General features: G+C 40.1%; 2 protein-coding genes across 2 annotated transcripts in view; one reads left to right on the forward strand and one right to left on the reverse strand.

Annotated features, from left to right (window-relative positions):
- Positions 1-103: 103 nt before the first annotated feature.
- uprt (uracil phosphoribosyltransferase (FUR1) homolog (S. cerevisiae)) lies at positions 104-11,847 on the reverse strand. The gene is made up of 7 exons (XM_049586601.1): positions 11,458-11,847; positions 9,641-9,683; positions 9,488-9,557; positions 9,215-9,277; positions 6,944-7,105; positions 4,358-4,456; positions 104-348 (listed from the first exon to the last, which is right to left on the reverse strand). Exons 1-7 carry the CDS (start codon positions 11,685-11,687, stop codon positions 242-244), a joined length of 774 nt encoding a protein of 257 aa, XP_049442558.1. The 5' UTR covers positions 11,688-11,847; the 3' UTR covers positions 104-241.
- Positions 11,848-12,057: 210 nt separating this feature from the next.
- The window catches only part of abcb7 (ATP-binding cassette, sub-family B (MDR/TAP), member 7), a 30,738-nt gene continuing 21,834 nt past the window's right edge, over positions 12,058-20,961 (forward strand). Inside the window, exons 1-4 of the mRNA XM_049586595.1 lie at positions 12,058-12,207; positions 14,030-14,113; positions 14,196-14,273; positions 17,033-17,152. Of these exons, the coding sequence (XP_049442552.1) occupies positions 12,058-12,207; positions 14,030-14,113; positions 14,196-14,273; positions 17,033-17,152 (432 nt within the window). The remainder of the gene's footprint in view (positions 12,208-14,029; positions 14,114-14,195; positions 14,274-17,032; positions 17,153-20,961) is intronic.

Below are 20,961 nucleotides of genomic sequence, written 5' to 3' on the forward strand. Positions count from 1 at the left end.
AATGACCCAAGTTGAACTCTGCAAATGTTTCAGTGTTGCTTTCTTTCATAAGCATGAGTATGCACAGCAAAAAAAAACCCCAATAATAAATACAGTCAGTTGATTAGATTAATAGTTTTGTATCAGTTTAGGAACTTTGGAGTATTTGGCACAACAAGGAGAACATGAGATACATTTAAATAAACAAGACAAAATATACTCAGAACAAATTGCAGGTCATGTTCCTCAGGTTGTCCTCGGTTTAGTCAGTGCCAAAGTACCTCTGTCCAAAATGTGTCGGAGCCACTGGGTGAACCTCCGTGGTCAAGATGGTGATATCAGGGAACTCCTGGATTATAGATTTGGCTCCTAGGAGGAAAGTAAAAACATTTTAGATGACAGGTTTGAAGATATCCTAAGATCTGCACCAACACTGCTGCTGTCAGGAATGAAAATAATGGTTGAAAGTGATACAAAAGCAACCTGAGAAACTAACAGCCAAAATCACATTTAGTTTCTATGAATAGGCTGCCATGCCATTTGTCCACAAAGGATGAATCCTGACTTTGCTAATCCATTGAATTTTAATTTAAGGCTGCATTGCACTGCCAAATGTTTTCAACTTGCCAAACACAGAGGCTGTTTTTCTTATTTTATTTATTTAACTTTATTTAACCAGATAAGTCAATTGAGAACCAATTCTCATTTACAATGACGATCTGGAAAAGAGGTAGCAACAGGCAAGTCAAAATAAGACATTAAAACAGTGCAATACAACAACATTAGACAAAGACATCAAAATATATACAGTATATACAAAAACAGAGATCTCTGTACTGTGCTCCTGAGAAGCAAATTCAAAACCTGGTGCAGTGATCAGAAACTATGGCTTGTAATGAGGTTTTAAAGGACGGTAATGGAATGAAAGTGTTGAGTTTTCGTAACTAAAGAAACTTGTTCCAGTCACTTGGAGCGGTTAACTGGAATGAATGATGGCTTAATAGTGTGCAGACTTTATGAACAACCATACTAATGAATTCCCCTTACACACTAACTGATTGAGGCAGCGGTAGACCAGCAACTCTTGTGTTCTGCGAGGTAGCCTGGTGACTTTGAGATGAAGCTTCAGTTCCTCTTTGGAAAGGGCTGTCTGACCGCAAGGTAAAGTGGTGAAAATATTCTAAATATAGTATACACTTAAACTGATATTGAATTTTCAAGTGGCTAAAAACTAACCAATTGACCCTTTGGTAAGTCCCGCCGCCAGACGCAGACTGGCCAATCATAACGTAACAGCAACACAGCTGTGCTCCATTGACTCTAATGCAGTCGTTTCAGATTTCCTTCATTTTCAGGCTGGTTTTGTGGATTTGGAGCTAAATGTTGTGCCTGGGGCACACTGTGTATTAATGATACTGTTACCTGGAGAGGTTGGAAAAAGATATGTGTCTTCCCTGTTCCAAAACCAAAATCAAACCCTGAAAAGTGTAGGGTTAGCTAGCTAGCTACTGAAGATATAGCCTACTGAATGTATACACATGCTGCTTTTGCTTTTTAATGATTATAACACTGAATTGTACAGGAACCAGTGAAGGGAAGCAGGGAACTTTGCTGATATTCAACCAGGGGCCTGTATCACGAAGCGAGATCAATCTTTCCTGGGTTACCCAGACCTATCCTGGGTCGACTAACCCTAACAATGGCAATCAGGATAATCGGTATCATGATGCTGGATATCAACTCGGTAACTCAACCCAGGGTTGCTTTATCAAGAGCCGTGAACGCGCACGCAGCGGACCAATCACAATCATGAGAGAAGCGCAGCGTCACTGAGCGTCCTCACAGAGCGCTGTATGTGAGGAAAAAAAGTATTTCTCGTGAGGATCAGAGATTAATTCTACTAAAATATGAGGAGGAGAAAAGCAACATTACAGAAAAGGCCAACACCGTGGCAGCTGCAGGAGGAGGAAACATGCGTGGCAACGCATAATGGGATGAATAATGTTTAGTTTTAGTTTAGATTAGTTTATTTGCACACAATGTTAAAAACAGACAGTATAACATTTACAAGATTAAAAAAAGAAAAGTGCCGGAGAGGTTAGAAGCCACTAAAAGCTTATCAAAGAAATTCCCCTGTCAAAACATCAATGAAATCACATAATAGAGAAGAAAAGAAACGGGTCAGGAAAGAAGAAATAGAGGAGGAGAGAGGGAAAAATCAAGACAACACAAGGTAGCAAATAAAATGATGTGTAGGTTAAATTACTCATCACTGGTTCAAGTAGCTACAGTACCTGTACCTGTACAGGTACTGTACAGGTACAGTACACTGATCACACCCTTGAATCCCATGAAATCAATGCTGCGCAGATGAATTGCGTGTATTACAATCATCGTCTAACATCATTGTGTCTGATAAATTGGTCTTCTTTGTCATAATGTTATATATGCTACAATAAAGCTTAAAGCTGACGCCACAATTAAATCATATCAACACCAAATTGATAGTCTGAATAAAATCATCCTGATATTGAGCTGTGTTAGAAATTAACAGCTGCGCAAAAATATACCTAGTCTCCCTCTTTAAAAAACAAGAAGGAAAATCCTCAAACACCATGAAGTGTAGACATGATAGGCTACTTTCCACATTTCCAGCAGCAAAGCTGTCAATTAGGCCCATTATCTTTAACAGGGATCATTTCCTCCAACAAAACAAAATGTTGGCACTAATTAATGGTGCTATTAAGTGTCCGCAAATGATCAGTTTCTTTCTTATGAAGGGGTGGGATGAAAGTTCGACTTCTTTCCACTCCTTTTTGAACAATCTTTTCATTGTCTGTTGTTGCTGCTTTCTTTTCTTTTTTAATGTTCAAAAAAACTTTCAAATCAAAATCAATCAAATGAATTAAACTTCCCGTCATGACTGGGCTGCATTTCTGTCAGCGGAGTCATTTTTTTCCGAACAGCTGATTGGCCAGTGGGTGGTGCTTTTTAAAGGATCAGATTCAACCCTGAACTTACCCTGCTCTGGAGCAGGATAGCCATTCAGAGTAAGTTACCATGGTGATCTACCCCAATAAGAACTGAACCGGCTTCGTGAGACCGAAAACCCAGGGTTAAGCCTGAAGTTACCTCGCTAAGACATTAATCCTGCTTCGTGATACAGGCCCCAGCTCTGTCATCTCACTGTGCACTGATGACAATGTTTGACGTCTCCTGGAGATCCCTGCCTGTCTGGCGGCGGAGGTTCAGGTGCTGGCAGTGGCACAGGGGTGAAGCCAAACACTGTTCATCTGCACACACCGCGATGCCACACAGCTGGTTCAATATCAGCAAAGTTTCCCTTTATTTCCATTGTGTTCTGTGGCAGTTCACTTTTACACTGTGATCTGTAGCCTATAGTTCAGCTTTAGCTTCTAACTATCTTTGTCTTTTTAACCTGTGTAACCTGCAGTTAGTTAGATACAGCGTGGGCTCCATGCTTACTGCGACAGCTTATCGGACTATCGCAAAGGGGTGGGGCTTAGCAAAAGGTAATTTGAGTCAGTGTTCCCTCAGCACAAACACACACACACACACACACACACACACACACACACACACACACACACAGATAATTAACATGTCTCTCCTAAATATAAACTGAATACAAGGGTTACTTATTTTAAGTCTTTAAGCAGATTTAAAATTACAGAAAGCCAAGACTGATAAGCAGTGTGTGTGTAAACATAATGGACTAAACATCTATTCATATTTATTTAGGTAAAACTGAAATTAATCATCATGGACGGTGCGCTAATTACTGGCACGTTAACACCCTAACATTATCCTCTCAACATGTTGCCACTTGTTGGAGTGGTGAAAATGTGTTAACATGCCCTTCAGGTTTCAATATTTCTTGTGTTAAAGTGGAAATTTTGGCTCAATGATGGCACTAGAAGAAAGGTCAAGGGGTTTAAAAAAAGACCCATTAGAAATCCGTCTCTGGTAATCCATGAATATCCACTTTAAATGTCATGGCAATCTGGCGGGTAGTAGTTGATGGAGAGAAAGCTACTGTTACAAGACCTCAAACTACCCCATAATTTCCAATATTTTGTTTAAATCTTTTAATTTTTCCAGGACAACCCTATTCCTGGAACCGTTTAAAAATAATCTGCTGCTTTCTTCACTCATTTAAAACCATAATGGGCTGAACTGCCGAGGAGGATCAGCAGTGCCTCTGAGCAGCAGTGTGGTCAGTATATTGTATGAAGACAATGATACAGCAGGAACTAGAGTGGAGAGGAGATTGGAGACCAAGTGTGTGATCTGGTGGGTAAACAAAAGTAAATTGGTGATGAGCTGTGGTTGCAGTGAACTGGCTGTGGTGGTATACCATGAGGCGTGGAGAAGAGGCTGAGGAGGATAATATGTCTGGGCTGGACTCCGTGCTCTATCAGCACCCTCACCGCCTCAATCACAGTGTTCCCGGTACCTGCAGACACACAGCATTTTGAAGTGGTTTGAAATGTCGTTCAAGTGTTTACAATGTCACTTTATTTACAGAAACAAAGTGTGAATTTAAAACCTGCTCACTCACTTTCACAATGTACCAGGTTAATAATGTAGAATACATTATTTAAAAAAAAAATACATAAAATGGTTATAATAAGTAGGGATGTTTCTGGCAACTAATTTCCCTGTTGACTAAACAAAAATTATAATTAAGACTAGTCGACCAGTCTAAAAATGGAAAACACTCAGAAAACAAAAAACACAAAAATTAGCACAATGTATTGTTAAGTATTTGAAACATTGTCCCCAAAAAGTACTGTGTGCATTAAGAGCCCTTTGAAGCCTTTAATCACAATCTTCAACAACCATGTCGGATTTCAAATGCCACTGAAGTACGAGACTCTTTGCACCGTAATATGACGGCAACTCAGTCAAAAGTTAACCACTAAAATAACATCTAAAATAAATACATTGCCTCTGAAATGTGGGGCACATTGAACCTTGCAGATTATCTGACAGAAATGATAGCAATTCACTTTAAAGTTAATAAAACATCGAAATTATAATTAAATTTCAGCTGAAATGAGAGGCATTTAGCGCTGTGCAGTATGAATGTAAGAGTTAACAAATAAAATAACATCTAAAAAAAGATAAAATGCTGCTGAATTGCGAAGCGCTGTGCGCCATACAATTTGCATGTAAAATAAAACAAATAAAACAATATCTAAAATAAATAAATTTCTGTTGAATTGTTTTAGTTTTCTAGATCAAAGTACTGCCAAACCGCACTGGTTTGGCGAGAGGACATCTCTCTTATTTCTCACTGTGCTGTTTCAAAACTCCATTCTACTCGAGCATTACTGCAGGGAGGGGGACTGCTGTCTGACGGCTCTGTAGCCCCCACTAGTGGCAGTGCTAAAATTAGATAGTGGCGTTAACGTCACTAGTAAGTGGAAACACACAAGGAAGATAAAGTTAATGTTTCAGAGGTTACGCCACAGTAGGCTAACATTAGCCATTAACTGGATGCTGTGTTGTCATATATAACCTTATATGTTATATTAGAAGCAAACTAAACATAACGTTACCTGTCCTGGGGAGATGTTACGCGAGCGGTTACGTCACTAGGGAAGACAGACAGGGCGCTTGACCAATCATTGCATTCGGTGCGAATGCCCCATCCCTAATGATGAGGGGTGTCACGATTCTGCAAATCTACGATTCAATTTGACTTTGATTTGAAGGTCACGATTCAATAAAATTTTAAACATTTTTCTTTTCAGCAGTTACGGCTCTGCCACTGTTACACTATCAAGTTTTGATTCATAGAGATCAACAGATCAGTGGTTTTATGCCCTAACAGCTGTCATTTACATTTTCAAATTCTTCTTTAAAACATAGACTACATGGTATTAAGTGCCATATACATGTTTTGGAATGTACAATGCTAAAATCACATTGTCAGGTTAAAACAATTTAATTAAAATGTAATATTAATAAATTATTTCCCCAGTAAATTGGGAAGATCGGAACTTTGCTTCACTTTCACTTGACTGGCATAGCCTAGAACTGTAGTTCTGTCAACGACAAGTTCATTGTTTATATATGGTACGGTGAAGGCACAATGTTGCCACATCACTAACTTCAATGAAGAAGGAGGATTATCCAATTCTGTTGTTTCTCCATCATCTCCAACTCCAACAGTGGCTATAGTGTCTGGGCAAGTGCAGCTGCAGGATACCAGTGAGCTATGCTGTGTCGTGTCTGAAGTAGTAGGCCATGGTTGAGAGAAAAAAAAAAACTACTGGGATAGTTGCAGATCTCAAGTTTGATTTTTGAAGACTGAAACTGAAAGTGCATTTTGATAGATTTTTGATTTAGAATCAAAATCGTGACACCCCTCACTTGATCTGCACATGCTGATGTCTTATGTTAGCATCTGAAACACGTACTGAGCTGTGTGCTGATCGATGTGCTCATGAGTCTGGGCTTTTGGCAGGCTTTTATTTCTGACCCTCTTAGCATGCATCAGTGTAACCATATGTTCCGTCACTCTGACATAATAAAACATACCTTCAACCTGGCTTTGTCCCCATCATATTTTTTTGAAAAACGGAGAATTGACAAATGCTGCTTTGTGACATTGGGAAACCGGGGCTATTAAGATACTATTTTTGTTGGCCCTCATTATGCTATTCAGCAGCTCGGTGGCTATCTCCCAGGCAGTGTATAATTTCCCCCATGAGAGCTATAATTATCAGAACAGTGTGAATGGGCCGGTATGATGTGGAAATGCAGACTTGGCGTTGAAGGTCAGCTCAAGGGAGATTTCTCAAAATGAATAAATACATGAAACCGTTTTTACATTTGCACAGAAATGGGACATCTCTTGACATTTACGTGCTAAAGAGGGTGGTAAACTGGAGTCATCAGAAAGATAAACTGTGCTCAGCCCTGTGTTACTCACTAAGGATGGGATACATGAGCAGCACTTTTCTCCTGTACACATCTGGAGGGAACTTGGCGTAGTAGACCTTGGCTTTCTGTGTCTCCTCATCACTCTGGATGAGGATCTTGCCAATGCGGATGGAGCGGCAGCAGTCCCGGAGTCCCTGCTCCATAGCCTCACCTGTTGGGAGACACACAGAACACAACTGGGATTGAAATATTGTCTATTTAAATATGGAGCATACATTAATAGTCTTGTGCCAGCATGTGACTTTATGTGACTATGATCATTGGAATGACAATGAGAATAAACTGAGAGGCCTTCTTTGTATGCACCATATATAAATGCACAGTAGTGTTAATTTAGTTCCCTACTGGTTTATGACACGCTGAACATTGTGATAAAATCAAGCAGCAACCTCCAAGGCTGAAAAAATGAAGCCAACATGGCAGTGCCAAAAACTGCAGTTCCTGAAATGGCCACTTGAGGCTGGCTTCAGAAGCGAGCCCCATTGACCCCCATGTTAAAATGCAAAACTTAAAGGCGCAGTATTTAAGAATGTGGCCAAAATGGTTACTGCACTCAAATTCAAAATACTGCCACGAGTCGTGTCTGCCCCCCCTCCCCTACAGATTCGAGGTTGCTGGACAGCGGCACGCTGGAGACTGATTTGTTTGCCCACGGGGAGCTGCCGTGGCAGGGCCGCATTGCCATGTCCTTGATCTTCTTTTTTCCAGTGGACCGTTCGAGCAAGTCTGGCTTCTCTACTGCTAACGCTGCTGCCGGGATACAGCTGAGGTGGAGCCGGCTGCTAATGCTATGTACCGGGACACTGCTAATGCTGCTTGCCATGCTGCTAACGCTGCTGCCAGGATACAGCTGAGGAAGAGCCGGCTGCTAATGCTATGTACCGGGACACTGCTAACGCTGCTGCCGGGATACAGCTGAGGAGGAGCCGGCTGCTAATGCTATGTACCGGGACACTGCTAACGCTGCTTGCCGTGCTGCTGTAGCTCAGTCGTAACTGTAACTGATGCTGAGACTCTACTGACTGCGTGACTGGTAGACGGCGGTGGGTGGCGCAACAGGCCAAAAAACAAATTCAAAACATAAACATGATTTGCAGACTGTAAAAATGTTTTTTAAATGCGAATATTCTGGCTGTACTATTGTTGTCGGTGAGATCAGTGTGTTATATGAACATTATTCCTTAGTCTCTGTGACATATTAGGATGATTTTATGACTATTTGCTTTATTTTTCTTACATATAGCTCCTTTAACAGCATAAATAAACATGTTAACTGCCTTCAAAAAAATGGATTTGGTCTATTATTTATATTATTTATATATTTCACCCATTTTATTAAGGTTTAAATTATGCATATTTAGGAGCGGGGCTTATTTGTGTAACAGGCTGTATAATGTTTAAACTATTGTGTTAAAATCTGTTTTTTACATGATAAGGCACTGTAGATTTCACTCCCTTCTCAGTAAATGTGATTGACAGGAAGGCAGAATGAACAACATTGTGAAACTCAATAAGTCCTTAAATTCTCTATGTCTGAACACAAAGTGAATCATCTGTGGTAAGGTAAGATGAAAAAAGCGCACCAAGCAGAGAGAAGCATTAAAAGGTACAGTAGTCTGGATGTGCAGATCTGAAGAAAAATGCTGCTTTTCTGGGATGCTACTGTGCCACTGAAAAATAGTACAGCATTGTAGGCTGTCACACTGAGAAGCATCAACCAGCGAGGACGTGTGCCAAGATGTGCAGGTGCTTTGACTTGTGTCATACACTGTGGATGCCTTTAAGATGTCGTATTTGAGCTACACTATGTTTCCAGCGGGCTTACATTTTACTTTTTCTGCCTAAGCACTACTGTCATAAAAGGATAATATAGGTTTTCCAATAACTGCATTAGGTTTTGCATTTGACAGCGATAAGAGCCTCATTAAATCTGACGGTGAAAGGGAGTGAGAGTCGCTGACTGTGATGCCTTCAAAGAACATTTTCTGCAAAGTACAGAATTGCCCTAGTATCACTATTCTATTGTATTATTTAGTATTAAAATGATCGATCAATTTCACAGAGAGAAAAGAACTGACTGCTGATGAAGAGCAAATGAACCAGAGCACACAATAGCCGGACCTGATGAATGTGTGCTGAACAGAATGTACAGCACGACTGCACAGTCGGCACAAATCACATATGCATGGAAGACATGATACATGCCCTTACAAAGGAGAAACTCTAATTTGGTGGGTACGCTATGGCAGGTTTAACTTACCACTCCTCATTATGCTGACTCCACAGTTGCCTCTTTCAAACTTGACACCTTCATACTTGTACCCTGAGGGGAAATATGATGTAGGAATATTCACAAATGTAGCGGCTCAGTCATACATGCTGGTGGTAAAACACTGCGAGGGAGCACTGCACTTATTTGCAATTACATTATTATAATTGGTCAGCCCCATTCAACTGGGCACAGAGGGGTTTTACATGTCAGAGCTAAGATTCTTTAAATGTTGATTTTGTTAGAAGAGATAGAGATCCTCACCTGTTGGCGTGGTCACAGTGCACTCTGAGTAGGGGAGCTGATTCAAACCCTCTTCAACAACTAGTCTGATCTGTGGTTGGAGAAAGAAAAAGCTTAAAGCTTCTAGCTTTTATACATACACATATAGTATGTAGTGTCAAGTCATGACCTTACCAGCCGATCAGCACAAAACACAAAGTCTCCTCTGCTGGTAGTCCTGAAAATATGAATATAGACATTTGGTTAGAAGGTTCAGAATGTACTTCTCACTATGGATGCACCAAACCCACTTAATGTTTCCTGTTATGATATATACATTTATGGTATTTGTACATCAGCACTGGTCCTATTTCAGAAATCTCTTACCCTTAAGGTAAGGTAAAATGAGGCTGTAATAACACAAAACACATTAAAAGGTACACTTGGCAGTGAAAGTGAAAGTAAAAGCCAACCCCAGATTCACTCTTGCTTGGCGTTTTGCCTCGTTATATTGTGTTTTTTGGGGGGCTGTGTCTCTTGGGTGCCTGATGCTTATGGGTTGGCACCTAGCTGCTTCCTTTTTATAAAATCCCTATTCCCCACCTCACCTGAGCGCTGTGGGGATACACGCCCATAAACGTTCTGAAAACATAAACTACGAAGACAAGAGAAAATGTGGACAGAGGGCAGAGTTTCTGTAGATATACACAACAATACAGGCTGGAAAATATTTTCACTCCAGGCTGTTTTGTAGGCCTATATCCTTTATCATGTTGTTCCAGATCTTCACTGAAGCTATATCATGTTTAAACTGAGTGAAATATTCCAACTGCATCATTCCATCAAATTGAAATCATCATGAAATTTCCCTCAAAATTCACCCTGATATAAGTGGTATCGTCATAATCTTTAAAATGTCCACTGGAAACTGAAATAAAGTTTTGTGGGTTCGATGGCTGTTGGGCTGTACAGCATGACTGTGCATTGAGCATCTTTCTGGGAAGACAATTGGGTTGAGGAGGTTAAATTGGATGAGTCACATACTCTGATTGATCAATACCAGTGTTTTATCAGGTCAGCATCAGTGCTGATACATATCAGACAGATACACTAGACTAAGGCGGTGTCTGTTTTCCCATGCCTTCCTGACATTTCACAGGGGTATGTGGTATATGACGATGTTTTTGTATTACAAAACGACAGAAGTCGCTGTAGCATGGATGTCGTTGTCATGCCTACAATGCTAGGTTTCTATATGCAATTAGCCTACTTAGACGAGTCTTGCTGGATGTAAATACTTATGATCCATAGAATAACGAATAGATAGGAAACAAGCTCCATTTTTGCAGTGGGACATGATGACCTTTGTTGTTGCGGTAAATACAAATAGTGGGCTGAACATAGATGATATTTTGAATAAAATCATGTAGCTCATGAACTGTTTTGTGATTGGAAGAAATTATCTCAAGTTAAAGTTATGTGACACTACTCTCAAACAGGTGAAGAAGCATTTCTCTTTTTTTACTAGTCCTGTAACGTTATCCCTGGCACTCACAGTCGCCAGCTCAGCTGCCTGTTCCACCTGTGGAGACTGACCTCTGGTGGCGTGTGCTGTACACTACACTGCCTCAAAACAGCATCCCATACATTTCATACATTGCAAATCATATCTTCAGGATTTCTAAATACACCGATAATACCTTGATACTGCCTGAGCTTAAGATACACCAGCCAACAGACATATATTATTCAAAATGAGGCTGAGAAGACTTGGCAATAGACTGTATTTTTGATATGGTTATATAAGACCAGACTGTATAGGTGTCTTGTTGTGACACAGCTTGAATGTTGCCTTTTCATGTAATAAAAGGCTGCTTAACATTAAGTGCAATAATCCAGTTAACAACAGTTAGAGGTACTGACTCATACACATTACAATACTTTAATCTGTACCACAACCACAAGCTTTATCGTAGTCTGTATGGGGAGATAGGAAAGTAGTATGGACTCACTTGTCTCTGATTATGGTTTGTAATTCACGGATCTGGTCATTCAGAGGGAGCAGTTTAAGCTGAGGTCCCAGGTTATCTTGGCTGTCACTCAGTATGGAGGCATCAGTTGTCTCAGAGTTGGGCAGCACTGCAGGCACATTGCTGCTGTTGTTGTTTGCAAATCGCACTTGCTTCATTGGGTGCTCCTGGCCGCTGCTCACATTGTTCAGCTGCTGATTGTGGCATGGCATCCTGAGTGCGAGATTGTGGGGTTTTCTGTTAATTATGTGCTAAAGCCAGATAGCGTTTCTTGACCAAGCGACCTAGATTAACTTGACGAAGAAGACAACGTGCTCCTCCTTTAGCTTCGACTGCTGTTTGGAAATCAAACTCTCCGAGTGACGCAGCTGCCGCATACACACCGATACACAGGTCCACACTCACAAACCTTTCAATACTCAACCGAGTCGTGTTAAAAATCAAACCAGCAGCTGGTATTTCGTCAAAACTGTAACGCAGTGTCAAGTAAAGCAGCTTGTATGCTAGCTTTGACAGCGCTGGTGAAGACCGGATGTGACGTATTTCCGGCGTCTTAACTAACCGCCTTCCTCCTTTGGCAACATGGCGCCGATGTTGGTACCGCTGAAATGCGGCTTTCACTTACAAAAACGAAAAATAGCCCTTCTCCTCCGACAGACCAGCTCGTATCACATTTGGAATAAAAGTCGCAGTGAAAGTGGGACGGACCATAAACGCCAAAGTTCATATCTGGTGAGTGAGGAGTCGGCCGGCTGGAGAGGACACAGTGTTTTTGGTGTGACAGGCAAGGGCAGAGATGGAAAGTGTTTGTAACTAACTTTCAGGGAGGTTAAATTGGATAAATTAGTCAGTTTCCTTACAGGAGTTAACGCAGTGCCATGTAAATATAATGTTAGCTAACTAGCTGCTAACTTAGCGTTGAATGTCAGCTAGCTAACAAGCTAACTTAATATTAGTTGCGTTATCAGTGTTGACATACGCATTATTGAACACCACGGTGAATGGTTAACGTCACAGTGGGGTTTGCACTTTGTCCTGATATTCGACCTCATGCTAATGAAACAGATTCCACTACAAGTCCCACTGTCTGCTTGAAACTGTCACTATTTACCAAGCTAATGATGTAGCCTGTCAGTGGTCCCAGTCACGTGTTATAATAAGTGTAGACTGACAACAGCCAGTAAATGTTAGATAAGACTGTCTGTTTGTGCCACCCTGGGGACCTCACTGATATAACTGTCATCACGTGCTAACAGTCTGTTATTGATTGTTTGACAGCTTTACTTTTTCCAGCAACAAGTCAGCTGCCAGTTCGTCACGTACACTTAACTAAAACTGATGCAACATGCCTTCCTTTATTAAGCAGACTGCTGCTTTACCTGTGTGGCCATTTTGAAGGCTGTAGTTTTAGGGGCTGTTGATTATTTTTGCGATATACCACAAGAATAATGAGGTCCCTGCATTAGTTTTAGCTTGGTGTATCTAACCTACCTTACATCTGCACAAACATGTTTCGTAGTATTTTGTCATATTTTTATTTCTGTTCTTACATATGTATGTTTTTGATTTTTGCTGTATTTACTTTCATTTTTAGTTTCATTTTCTCTAAGTGTGCTGATGTAATCCACCCATACACCAAAGAAAAATCCTTGTCTGTGAAAACATACTTGACATTAAACTGGATGCTGATTCCAGCAAACTTGCAACACAGTGCATTTTATCTAGACAATATACATCGTCTAGATACACATTTACTGAAGTAACTTGTATGACATTGGTAAAAATAAGTAAATATGTAGGACTGCTGTCTAATTAAACATTGTACTTTAATTAAATGAGATTGTACAGTATTTGTATACATAATTTGCGTGGTCATAATACATAAGAGGATGAACTGCATTGATAGTGTCCTCAAGGAGATACAAGTATCTAATATTGGCCCTCTCCTATCACCAGTAATGTTATGTCTATGTATAAGTGTAGGTCCAACACAGGGTGACTGTTCGCTCAGCATGCCTGTCTTAAACCACCCACCATATCTTGCATTATCAAGCGCTCAGCTTCTGTGGGCGTGTTGTAGTTTACATCTCTCTTAAACAGTGACTTGTGTTTGAATTGAATCTCACAGTCACAGGCTCACAAAAGGTGATGTAAATGAAACTATTTCTGAACATCATTTCACAGGGTAAGAAAGGTTCTGGACGTTTATTGATTTATTTGATTTTTGTAGGTTGAAAATGACTTCTATGACAAATATTAGTGTTGAAAAACAGCTGTAACAAATGTGTGGAAGCTTCTCAAAGCAGTCCTGCAGCTTAAACAACTTCTCTGATCTTACACTCAGTGTGTCCTAAACCCTGACTTTGGTGAGTTTAAGCTGTGAGCAGAAAGAAAATGTTGCTTGTTTTCTTTGTATTAGAATTAAATAGATTTACAGTTTATTTGACCTTTTTGGTTCTTGTTTCAATGTTTCTGAGCATTTAAACATGAAAAATAATTAAGTTGAATTTAGAAATATTAGTCAAATAAGACTTTTGTTTCTCATATGTTTCAGCTGAGCTCCCCTCCACACCTACGAACAGCAACATGGAGTACAAACAGAAACGAAAACAGTCGGCGGATTTTGGAGGCAGTAAAAGTGAGCATATTTGAGAAACAGTCATGAATCATGTGTGTTATCAAAATCAAAAGTGGAATAACAACACATAATGTTTCCACAGCATTTGCAGATTACAGACAAAAGAACATGTTGGCATGGAAATGCAGGAGGAAGGCTCAATGCAGATCCACAAAATGTTGTGAGTACAGTACCTTCTTTTAGTCTTGAAACTTTTTTTTTAGGACCAATTTTGAGTACGCTCAACAGAGCACATGGCAATTGAAAATAATACAGTGCCCTCAGGCTGCAGCTAATGATTATTTTCTGTATTGATTCCTCCAACACTTATTTGCATGAACTGTTTCTTTGGTCTTTGAATTTCAGTAATACTAACAAACATCTTTCCCTAGTTGCCAAAGCTAAAAGTGGAGGCTTTGCTGATATGTACGCCTATTAGTTCTGTCTTTCAGCCATGTGAGGTAGCTTTTTGTGCCAGTGGAATCAGTATGAGATATCTAGGCTGACATGTTGATATATGTATTTTCATAAAACGTGCTTAAATTTGAAATACATTAGCATTTCTCCCTGTAAGGGCCGTCCACTGAGTGATAACTAGAACAATAACCTTTGAATATAACATTTTAAAAATTGTTCTAACTCATGGATGGTGGAGTCCACGTAGCGACTATAACAACAACGATAGTGGCAAACAATATCATTGGGATCACTTTCAGAGTGATTTTATAAACGATAAAAGGCTAACCCTCTGAATAAGTGGTACATGTTTTGTTATTATTTACAGAGATAAGGAGATGATTATAACGAACAGGTCATCAATATTCATTTTCCTAAGCTGCCATCACAGCTAGTGTGTGCAGCGCGTGCTTGGCACCACTGTTGAGAGAACGATATCAATCATCATGCTCACACTCAGTACGTTTACATGCACGCAGCGGTCGAGCTAAGCTCATAGCTTGGCTAATCAGTCAAGTCTGACTTCTCTTCTGAGTATACATGCAGAAGAGAAAATTGAATTTTTGACCAAGTACGTCTGACTCCGCCTCGACAGGCGGTGCTGTGTCCTTTTTAATATAGTGCATAATTGAACTAGTTCTGCTTGACCCGAAGAGGAAGCTAACGACGTATGAAGATGGCGGAGATGGATGTAGTTTCCTCATCCGTCCAGAAGTGCGTCTTCTGCTTCTCGGTCGCCATGGTGTTTGTTTGTTTGTTTTTCCGGGAGTTACTGCACTGCTGCTACGTCATCTCCTTCTTCTTCCTGGTGAAAGCCCGCAAAAGAAAAAGTGGTGCATGCACAGAACGCCAAATCTGACTGCAGTCCGACTAAGTGGATACATGCAGCAATAGTTCGATTTTCAATCGAATTATCTAGGTGTGTTAGTCGAGCTACAGATAGTTCAATTTCAGTCGGACTAAGCTGTTTACAGGCATTTAAAAGTCTGGTTTCCGTCGGACTAAGCCAATAATTCGATTTTCTCAAGCTGCATTTTAACGTACTGACTGTTATCGTTATCGTCCTGGGTGTGAACCCGTTACATTCTTTAAAATTTTTTACTTAAGCATTCCTTTCAAATGATTACCTGATGACGTTTGATTGCTGGGTTGAAGTTTGGAATCTAAAAATTTGTTTATGGGCCAGAAACGTTTGGAAAAATTCTTGACTAATTGATAAATTGACTCAGCATTTAAGCACTTAAGTGGGAATCTCTTGTCTTTACATAATCACGGTATAGAAAAAAAATCAAATACCAAAATAGACATTGTTGTACCCAAAAATCTTATTCTTTATTTTTTAACTAAAAGGTCTACAGTATGTTTAGTGTATAAAAGAACAGTCCTTACTTGTGCCCTGTCTTTTGCATTGTGAAAGAGTTAAACCCTGAAAGCTGCGTCAGACTGGAAGTATTTGTATGTATAGCAAAAAGAAGTTGAATGATGTGAGGCTAATAAGCTTTTATTATACATTAACAGGCCCCCTCCACATATAGCACAGGGACTTCAGTAGTGCATTCAACTGTTAATGTTAATCCTCTCTTTGCGGTGTCACATACTGCTTCATTGTATTTGATTAAAGGCAGGTGTTGGGCACAGTTTCACTGTAATTTGCTTGGAGGCTCTCCCATACAGCAGCGCTGTAACATGGTGCCACCATATTGAGTGGATTAGAGGAATTACTGCATATTCTTTGGCCTGCGGAGAGTCCCTGTGGCAGGTGTGTGGTGGAGCGTGTGTAAACAGCAATGTTGGCACCAGTGGGCTCTCAAACTCAGCTGGGATGACAGCCCAGGTGTCTCCTGGGACTTGTAGTGTCAGACTGGACCCCCAGGTCCACCTGGAGACTCTGCTGTTGCTGCTGCTCCCAGATCTCCCGAGAGATTCCCAATGACATTTGATGTTCCATGTGTCTGCCCAGAGAGCCATCTTGAGGTTATTATGATTGTCACACAAATCAAAATGCAAGTTAGTTGCCAATATTGGCAAACACAAAGTAGGTTAGGAAGTTAATATTATAGTATAGTAAATACTAATTCACTCATTTGACCTGTATCTTACAGGACAGTGTCTCTGGGTAACCAATGCTTAACTTATACGTCTGCAGCTGTGCGCCTGCTCGTTCATTGTGGGCTGGTGCAGGCACCTCTCGAGATGCCCAGCATACATAGTACTGTAGTGTATTGTGTGTAGCATGTTATTTTACACATGCATGTTGGGACCAGAATTAATTGGAAATCCCTCCCCCCAGCTCCGATGTCCACTCAAACTTATGTGGCGTCTGCAGTGCCTGACGTGTTGTCACACGGGGGTTCGCGGCGGCTCACTGCGAGCCCTCCACACCATCTCTACGGCTCTGTGGAAGCTCTGTGCAGGCTTTTTCACACAAGTATAAATTAGCAATGGCAGTATTATGATCTAAAAAGAGTTGTTTCCCTTCCACAGCTGAAAGAAGTAAATTCAACCCAGATCCTGTCTGCAATGTTGTCTTATGTGTGGCCAAAGAATAGACCAGACCTGCGGGCCCGTGTTGCTATTTCTCTGGGCCTACTCGCTGGAGCCAAGGTATGTTTACAAACCGTGTCATGAGTATGAAGTAAGGGTTAATTCCTATTTTAAGTCATTGTTTTTTCTTATCATATTAAGCTATTTTGATCTGTTTGAATGACGCTACAACTGGTGATAGTTTTATTCCAAGTTCAGTCATTAAACTTTGAGGAAGAGGCTCCATTTCCTGTTTCACATTTACCCAGGTGACACTGAGTCTTACTTCTGCTTTCTGCTTTGTTGCTTTCTTCCACTCTTAAGTTAAACTTTCGAACAGTAGCTAATGCTCTCCCTGATTACACTGGCAAAGCTGAAAGATGTCTTTACAAGATATACTCAGTGTAAAGCTTGTCCAGGGTTCCTGCAGATTCTTAGAAAGTCTTAAAGGGCATTGAATCCATTAATCTAAAAATAAGGCCTTTATTTATATTAGATATCTTATAAACAATCTTTCAGAAAATCTTAAAAATGATAAGACATGGGAAGTACGATTGGTGAATTGCTTGCTTTTTCTTGTAAAATCTCAAAATAATTGGTCATATTTTTTTTCAAAATAATTTACCAGATGCCTCTTGCTTTAACGTAATTTCAGATCAGGATAGCAGCACCAACAACACATAGTTAGTTTCCAGCCGGGGTGCTCAGAGTAGAGGATCCAGTATCTGCTAGCCAGCTGGGACAGTGCTTTTTCCAACAAAAAATGGCTATTTAACCAAGATTCCCCAGCATAGCTGAAACCAATACAAGGCAATGCCTATGAGGCTCAGTAAATTTATGGAAAAAAAAGTTTTTCAAACTTTGAAAAAAATGGCAATCAAGGTAGTGAAATCCGACATGAAACACAAAATCACCAAGAAATCCGTCAACAAGCGCCAGGTATTTCCCAGTTCTGCTCCAAAGTCATTTGCGCTATGCCTGGCTGGATAAAAAAAAGTAATGTTTTATGTAACTAAAAAAAAAAAATGGGGTAAAAATTTCCCTAACACTAAGTAATTAAAATCAGTTCATGTTTTTTTCCTTGTTTTTTCTAAAATGTATTAAATTTAATTCCAGCATTAAATATGACTTGCCTTTTGATGGAGGAACAAATATTGCTCACGCCTGACTGTGTCTATGCTAATGGAAAAATGGACTCCCCTGTGTGAAATGTTTGTGGACAGTGCTGCCATTAGCTCAACCATGACTAGCTTTGTGGTAACTTAAATAACATACTCTTGAGGCAGCCTTCAATTATCACCCATTCCCACAGTTACAGAGTCCTTCTTGCATGCTGCTGCAAATTTAAAAGCATAGAGATGTTTAATGTTCAGACATCATCCGGGTGGTAAATAAACAATAACCACAATCCCGGCAACAATAGTAAATCATGTCAGTGGCTGCTGAGATCCAGAGCTGGACGCTTAAGCAGCTGAAGCAGCCATGCTTTAGTGAAACTGTGAAATGCAGTGAAAGAGAGGAGTGACAATTCAAGGTTGCTGCTGACGTCAATTCAACGTCAATTATTAAGTATCACTCATCAATCCATTTTTTTTTTTAAATATGTGTTTATTTTTTGAGAGTACAGCACGGATACAAACAAAAAGAAAGGAAAATACACATGGACACAGCACATCCTGAGTAATAACAATAAGCAATTGTGATTAAATTAAATATGAAACAGTTTAAAGACAAAGTAGGAACGTGTAAAAGGAATTTACACAGCAAGGTGCTTTACATTGGACACAGCACATACAAAAAAATTCAGTGTGAGATCTTATTAAAAACACAGCGTCTGTCTTTATTATAAAATCTCAGTCTCTCCAGATATAAATTTTACCATTTCTCTTTACCACAAATCATACGTGGGTACACAGTCCATTTTAAATACTCGCAAGATTAACTTTTTTACAATCACCATTTTAAACAAAACAGATGTTTTTTTTTTCATATTCATTGGCAAAAGATAAGAAGCTTGTTGCTGCAGAGACGCTATGAGCAGATCAGGCTGCTAATGCTCAGAGATCAATCCCTTACTGTCTTTGAAACAAGTGAGAGGATTTAACAAAGGATGTGTTCAACCAAGAAGTTTGAGTATGCATAATAATAGTAATAATAATAATGATAATAATAACTTTATTTGTTGAGCACTTTTCAAGCTAAAAACATAGGATGCTTTCTAAGGTGAAGAAAATACAAATCAAGAGCAATACTGATAAATAATAAAAGGTGCATAAACATACACCTACTTGTACTCAGAAACACATACATATATGTAAGCATGCATAAGGACTTCCCTGGCTGCAAGTGCGTCAGTGGAGGTCTTCATGGCCGCTTGATCCTGCAGCGCCTCCTGTAGTTCCCCTTCTCAAACATGTCCTCGCAGGCTGGGTTGAGTGTCCAGTAATTCCCCTTTCTCTCCCTGCTGCCCTCCCGCAGAGCCTTAATGAAGCATTCGTTGAGACTCAGGTTGTGTCTAATACTCTTCTGCCAGCCTTTTTTATTTCTCTCATAGAAGGGAAACTTGCTGATGATATACTGGTAAATACCGGACGACATTTAAAGACGCCAACGTGGTCAGTGGGAGGCTGCTCCAGAGCCAAGGAGCCAGTACTACAAAGGCTCAATCACCTTTGTGTTTATCCTGGACTTTGAACAGTCAGAATACCCAGACTAGAAGACCTGTTTGGACAGTACGGTGTGAGAAGCTCAGTTATATACTCCGGTGCCAGATCACTCAGAGCCTTGTATGTGATTAAAAGCACTTTAGAGAGACTGGGAGCCAGTGCTGCAAAGCCAAAATTGGTGTGGTGTGTGAGCATTTTGTTTTGGTCAAAAGTCTAGCTGCTGAATTTTGAATGAATTGCAGCTGTTGCGTAGCAGCAAATGTCCCAAACACTTAAGGCCTTTGCACACCAAGTCTCTATTTTTTGTCAGAAATTGTCGCTTTTAAAAATAAATACAACCTCACGTATCAATCACGTTTGCACACAAACTCCTAAGCTTTTCTCCGCCAATTAAGTTTTTGGAACAGATTTTTCTTTTTATTTTGCATCAGTTGAAAGCATTAGAGAGTTGTTTGACCACTGAGAGCCATTAAACGAACACATACAATCATGTGAGTGTATGTGTGTCTACTTACATAGACATACTGCCAGCCACTGCTCAGGATCAGTTGGATCGTGTATGAAACTGGACCACTGGTATTTTGAAATTGACCTGGAAATGATCAGGATGATTCTGCAGCTTTTTCATCAGCCAGTAAAAGTCTTCCTGCTCTGGATGCCCTCTCAGAATTGGATAGACTCAATGTGTTTTTTTTTCTTCTTTAATGAAGTGAGAGGACCACAAATCCCCTCACTGCTTGGTGACTCCATGTTGTCTTACGACAAATTACGACAAACAATGACATACATAAATAAAATAAAAGAGGTCAATGCCTCACTGTTTTGCAGTTACACAGTTTAGACTACATAAAACATGATTTTGAATATTTTATTTTCTGTGTTTTATCAACATAAAAATTGATAAATGATACATTTTACTTATCCACTAGTCACACCAGGGTATGAATAAGTTTTCTTTTTTAGAGTCGTTCTGATACGGATACCAGTATCTGAAATGCCTCCAATACTGCCTCAAATGCTGAATCGTGTATCGGCAAGCACGTGAGTCTATGCACCTATTAGAAACAACGTCATTTATTAATAGACTTTAAAGAAGCTTCACGCCAGGATAAAATGGCAGTCTTCCCTGAAATCAATTCCTCCCCACTCCGTAATGTTAGCTTGTAAAGCAAGTAGCGCTGTGCAGCCACTGGCAGCTACTGTTTGAGAACGGTGTAGAAGAAC

This window comes from Epinephelus fuscoguttatus, linkage group LG9 (genome assembly GCF_011397635.1).
Source record: "Epinephelus fuscoguttatus linkage group LG9, E.fuscoguttatus.final_Chr_v1".
NCBI lineage: Eukaryota > Metazoa > Chordata > Actinopteri > Perciformes > Serranidae > Epinephelus > Epinephelus fuscoguttatus.

Coding starts and splice junctions, on each gene's coding strand:
- uprt (XM_049586601.1), bottom strand. CDS start 11,687: ATGCCATGCCACAATCAGCAGCTGAACAATGTGAGCAGCGGCCAGGAG. Junction 7,106..9,214: donor AGTCAGCATAATGAGGAGTG/GTAAGTTAAACC, acceptor GTCTCCCAACAG/GTGAGGCTATGGAGCAGGGA. Junction 349..4,357: donor CCTCTTCTCCACGCCTCATG/GTATACCACCAC, acceptor CTTTCCTCCTAG/GAGCCAAATCTATAATCCAG.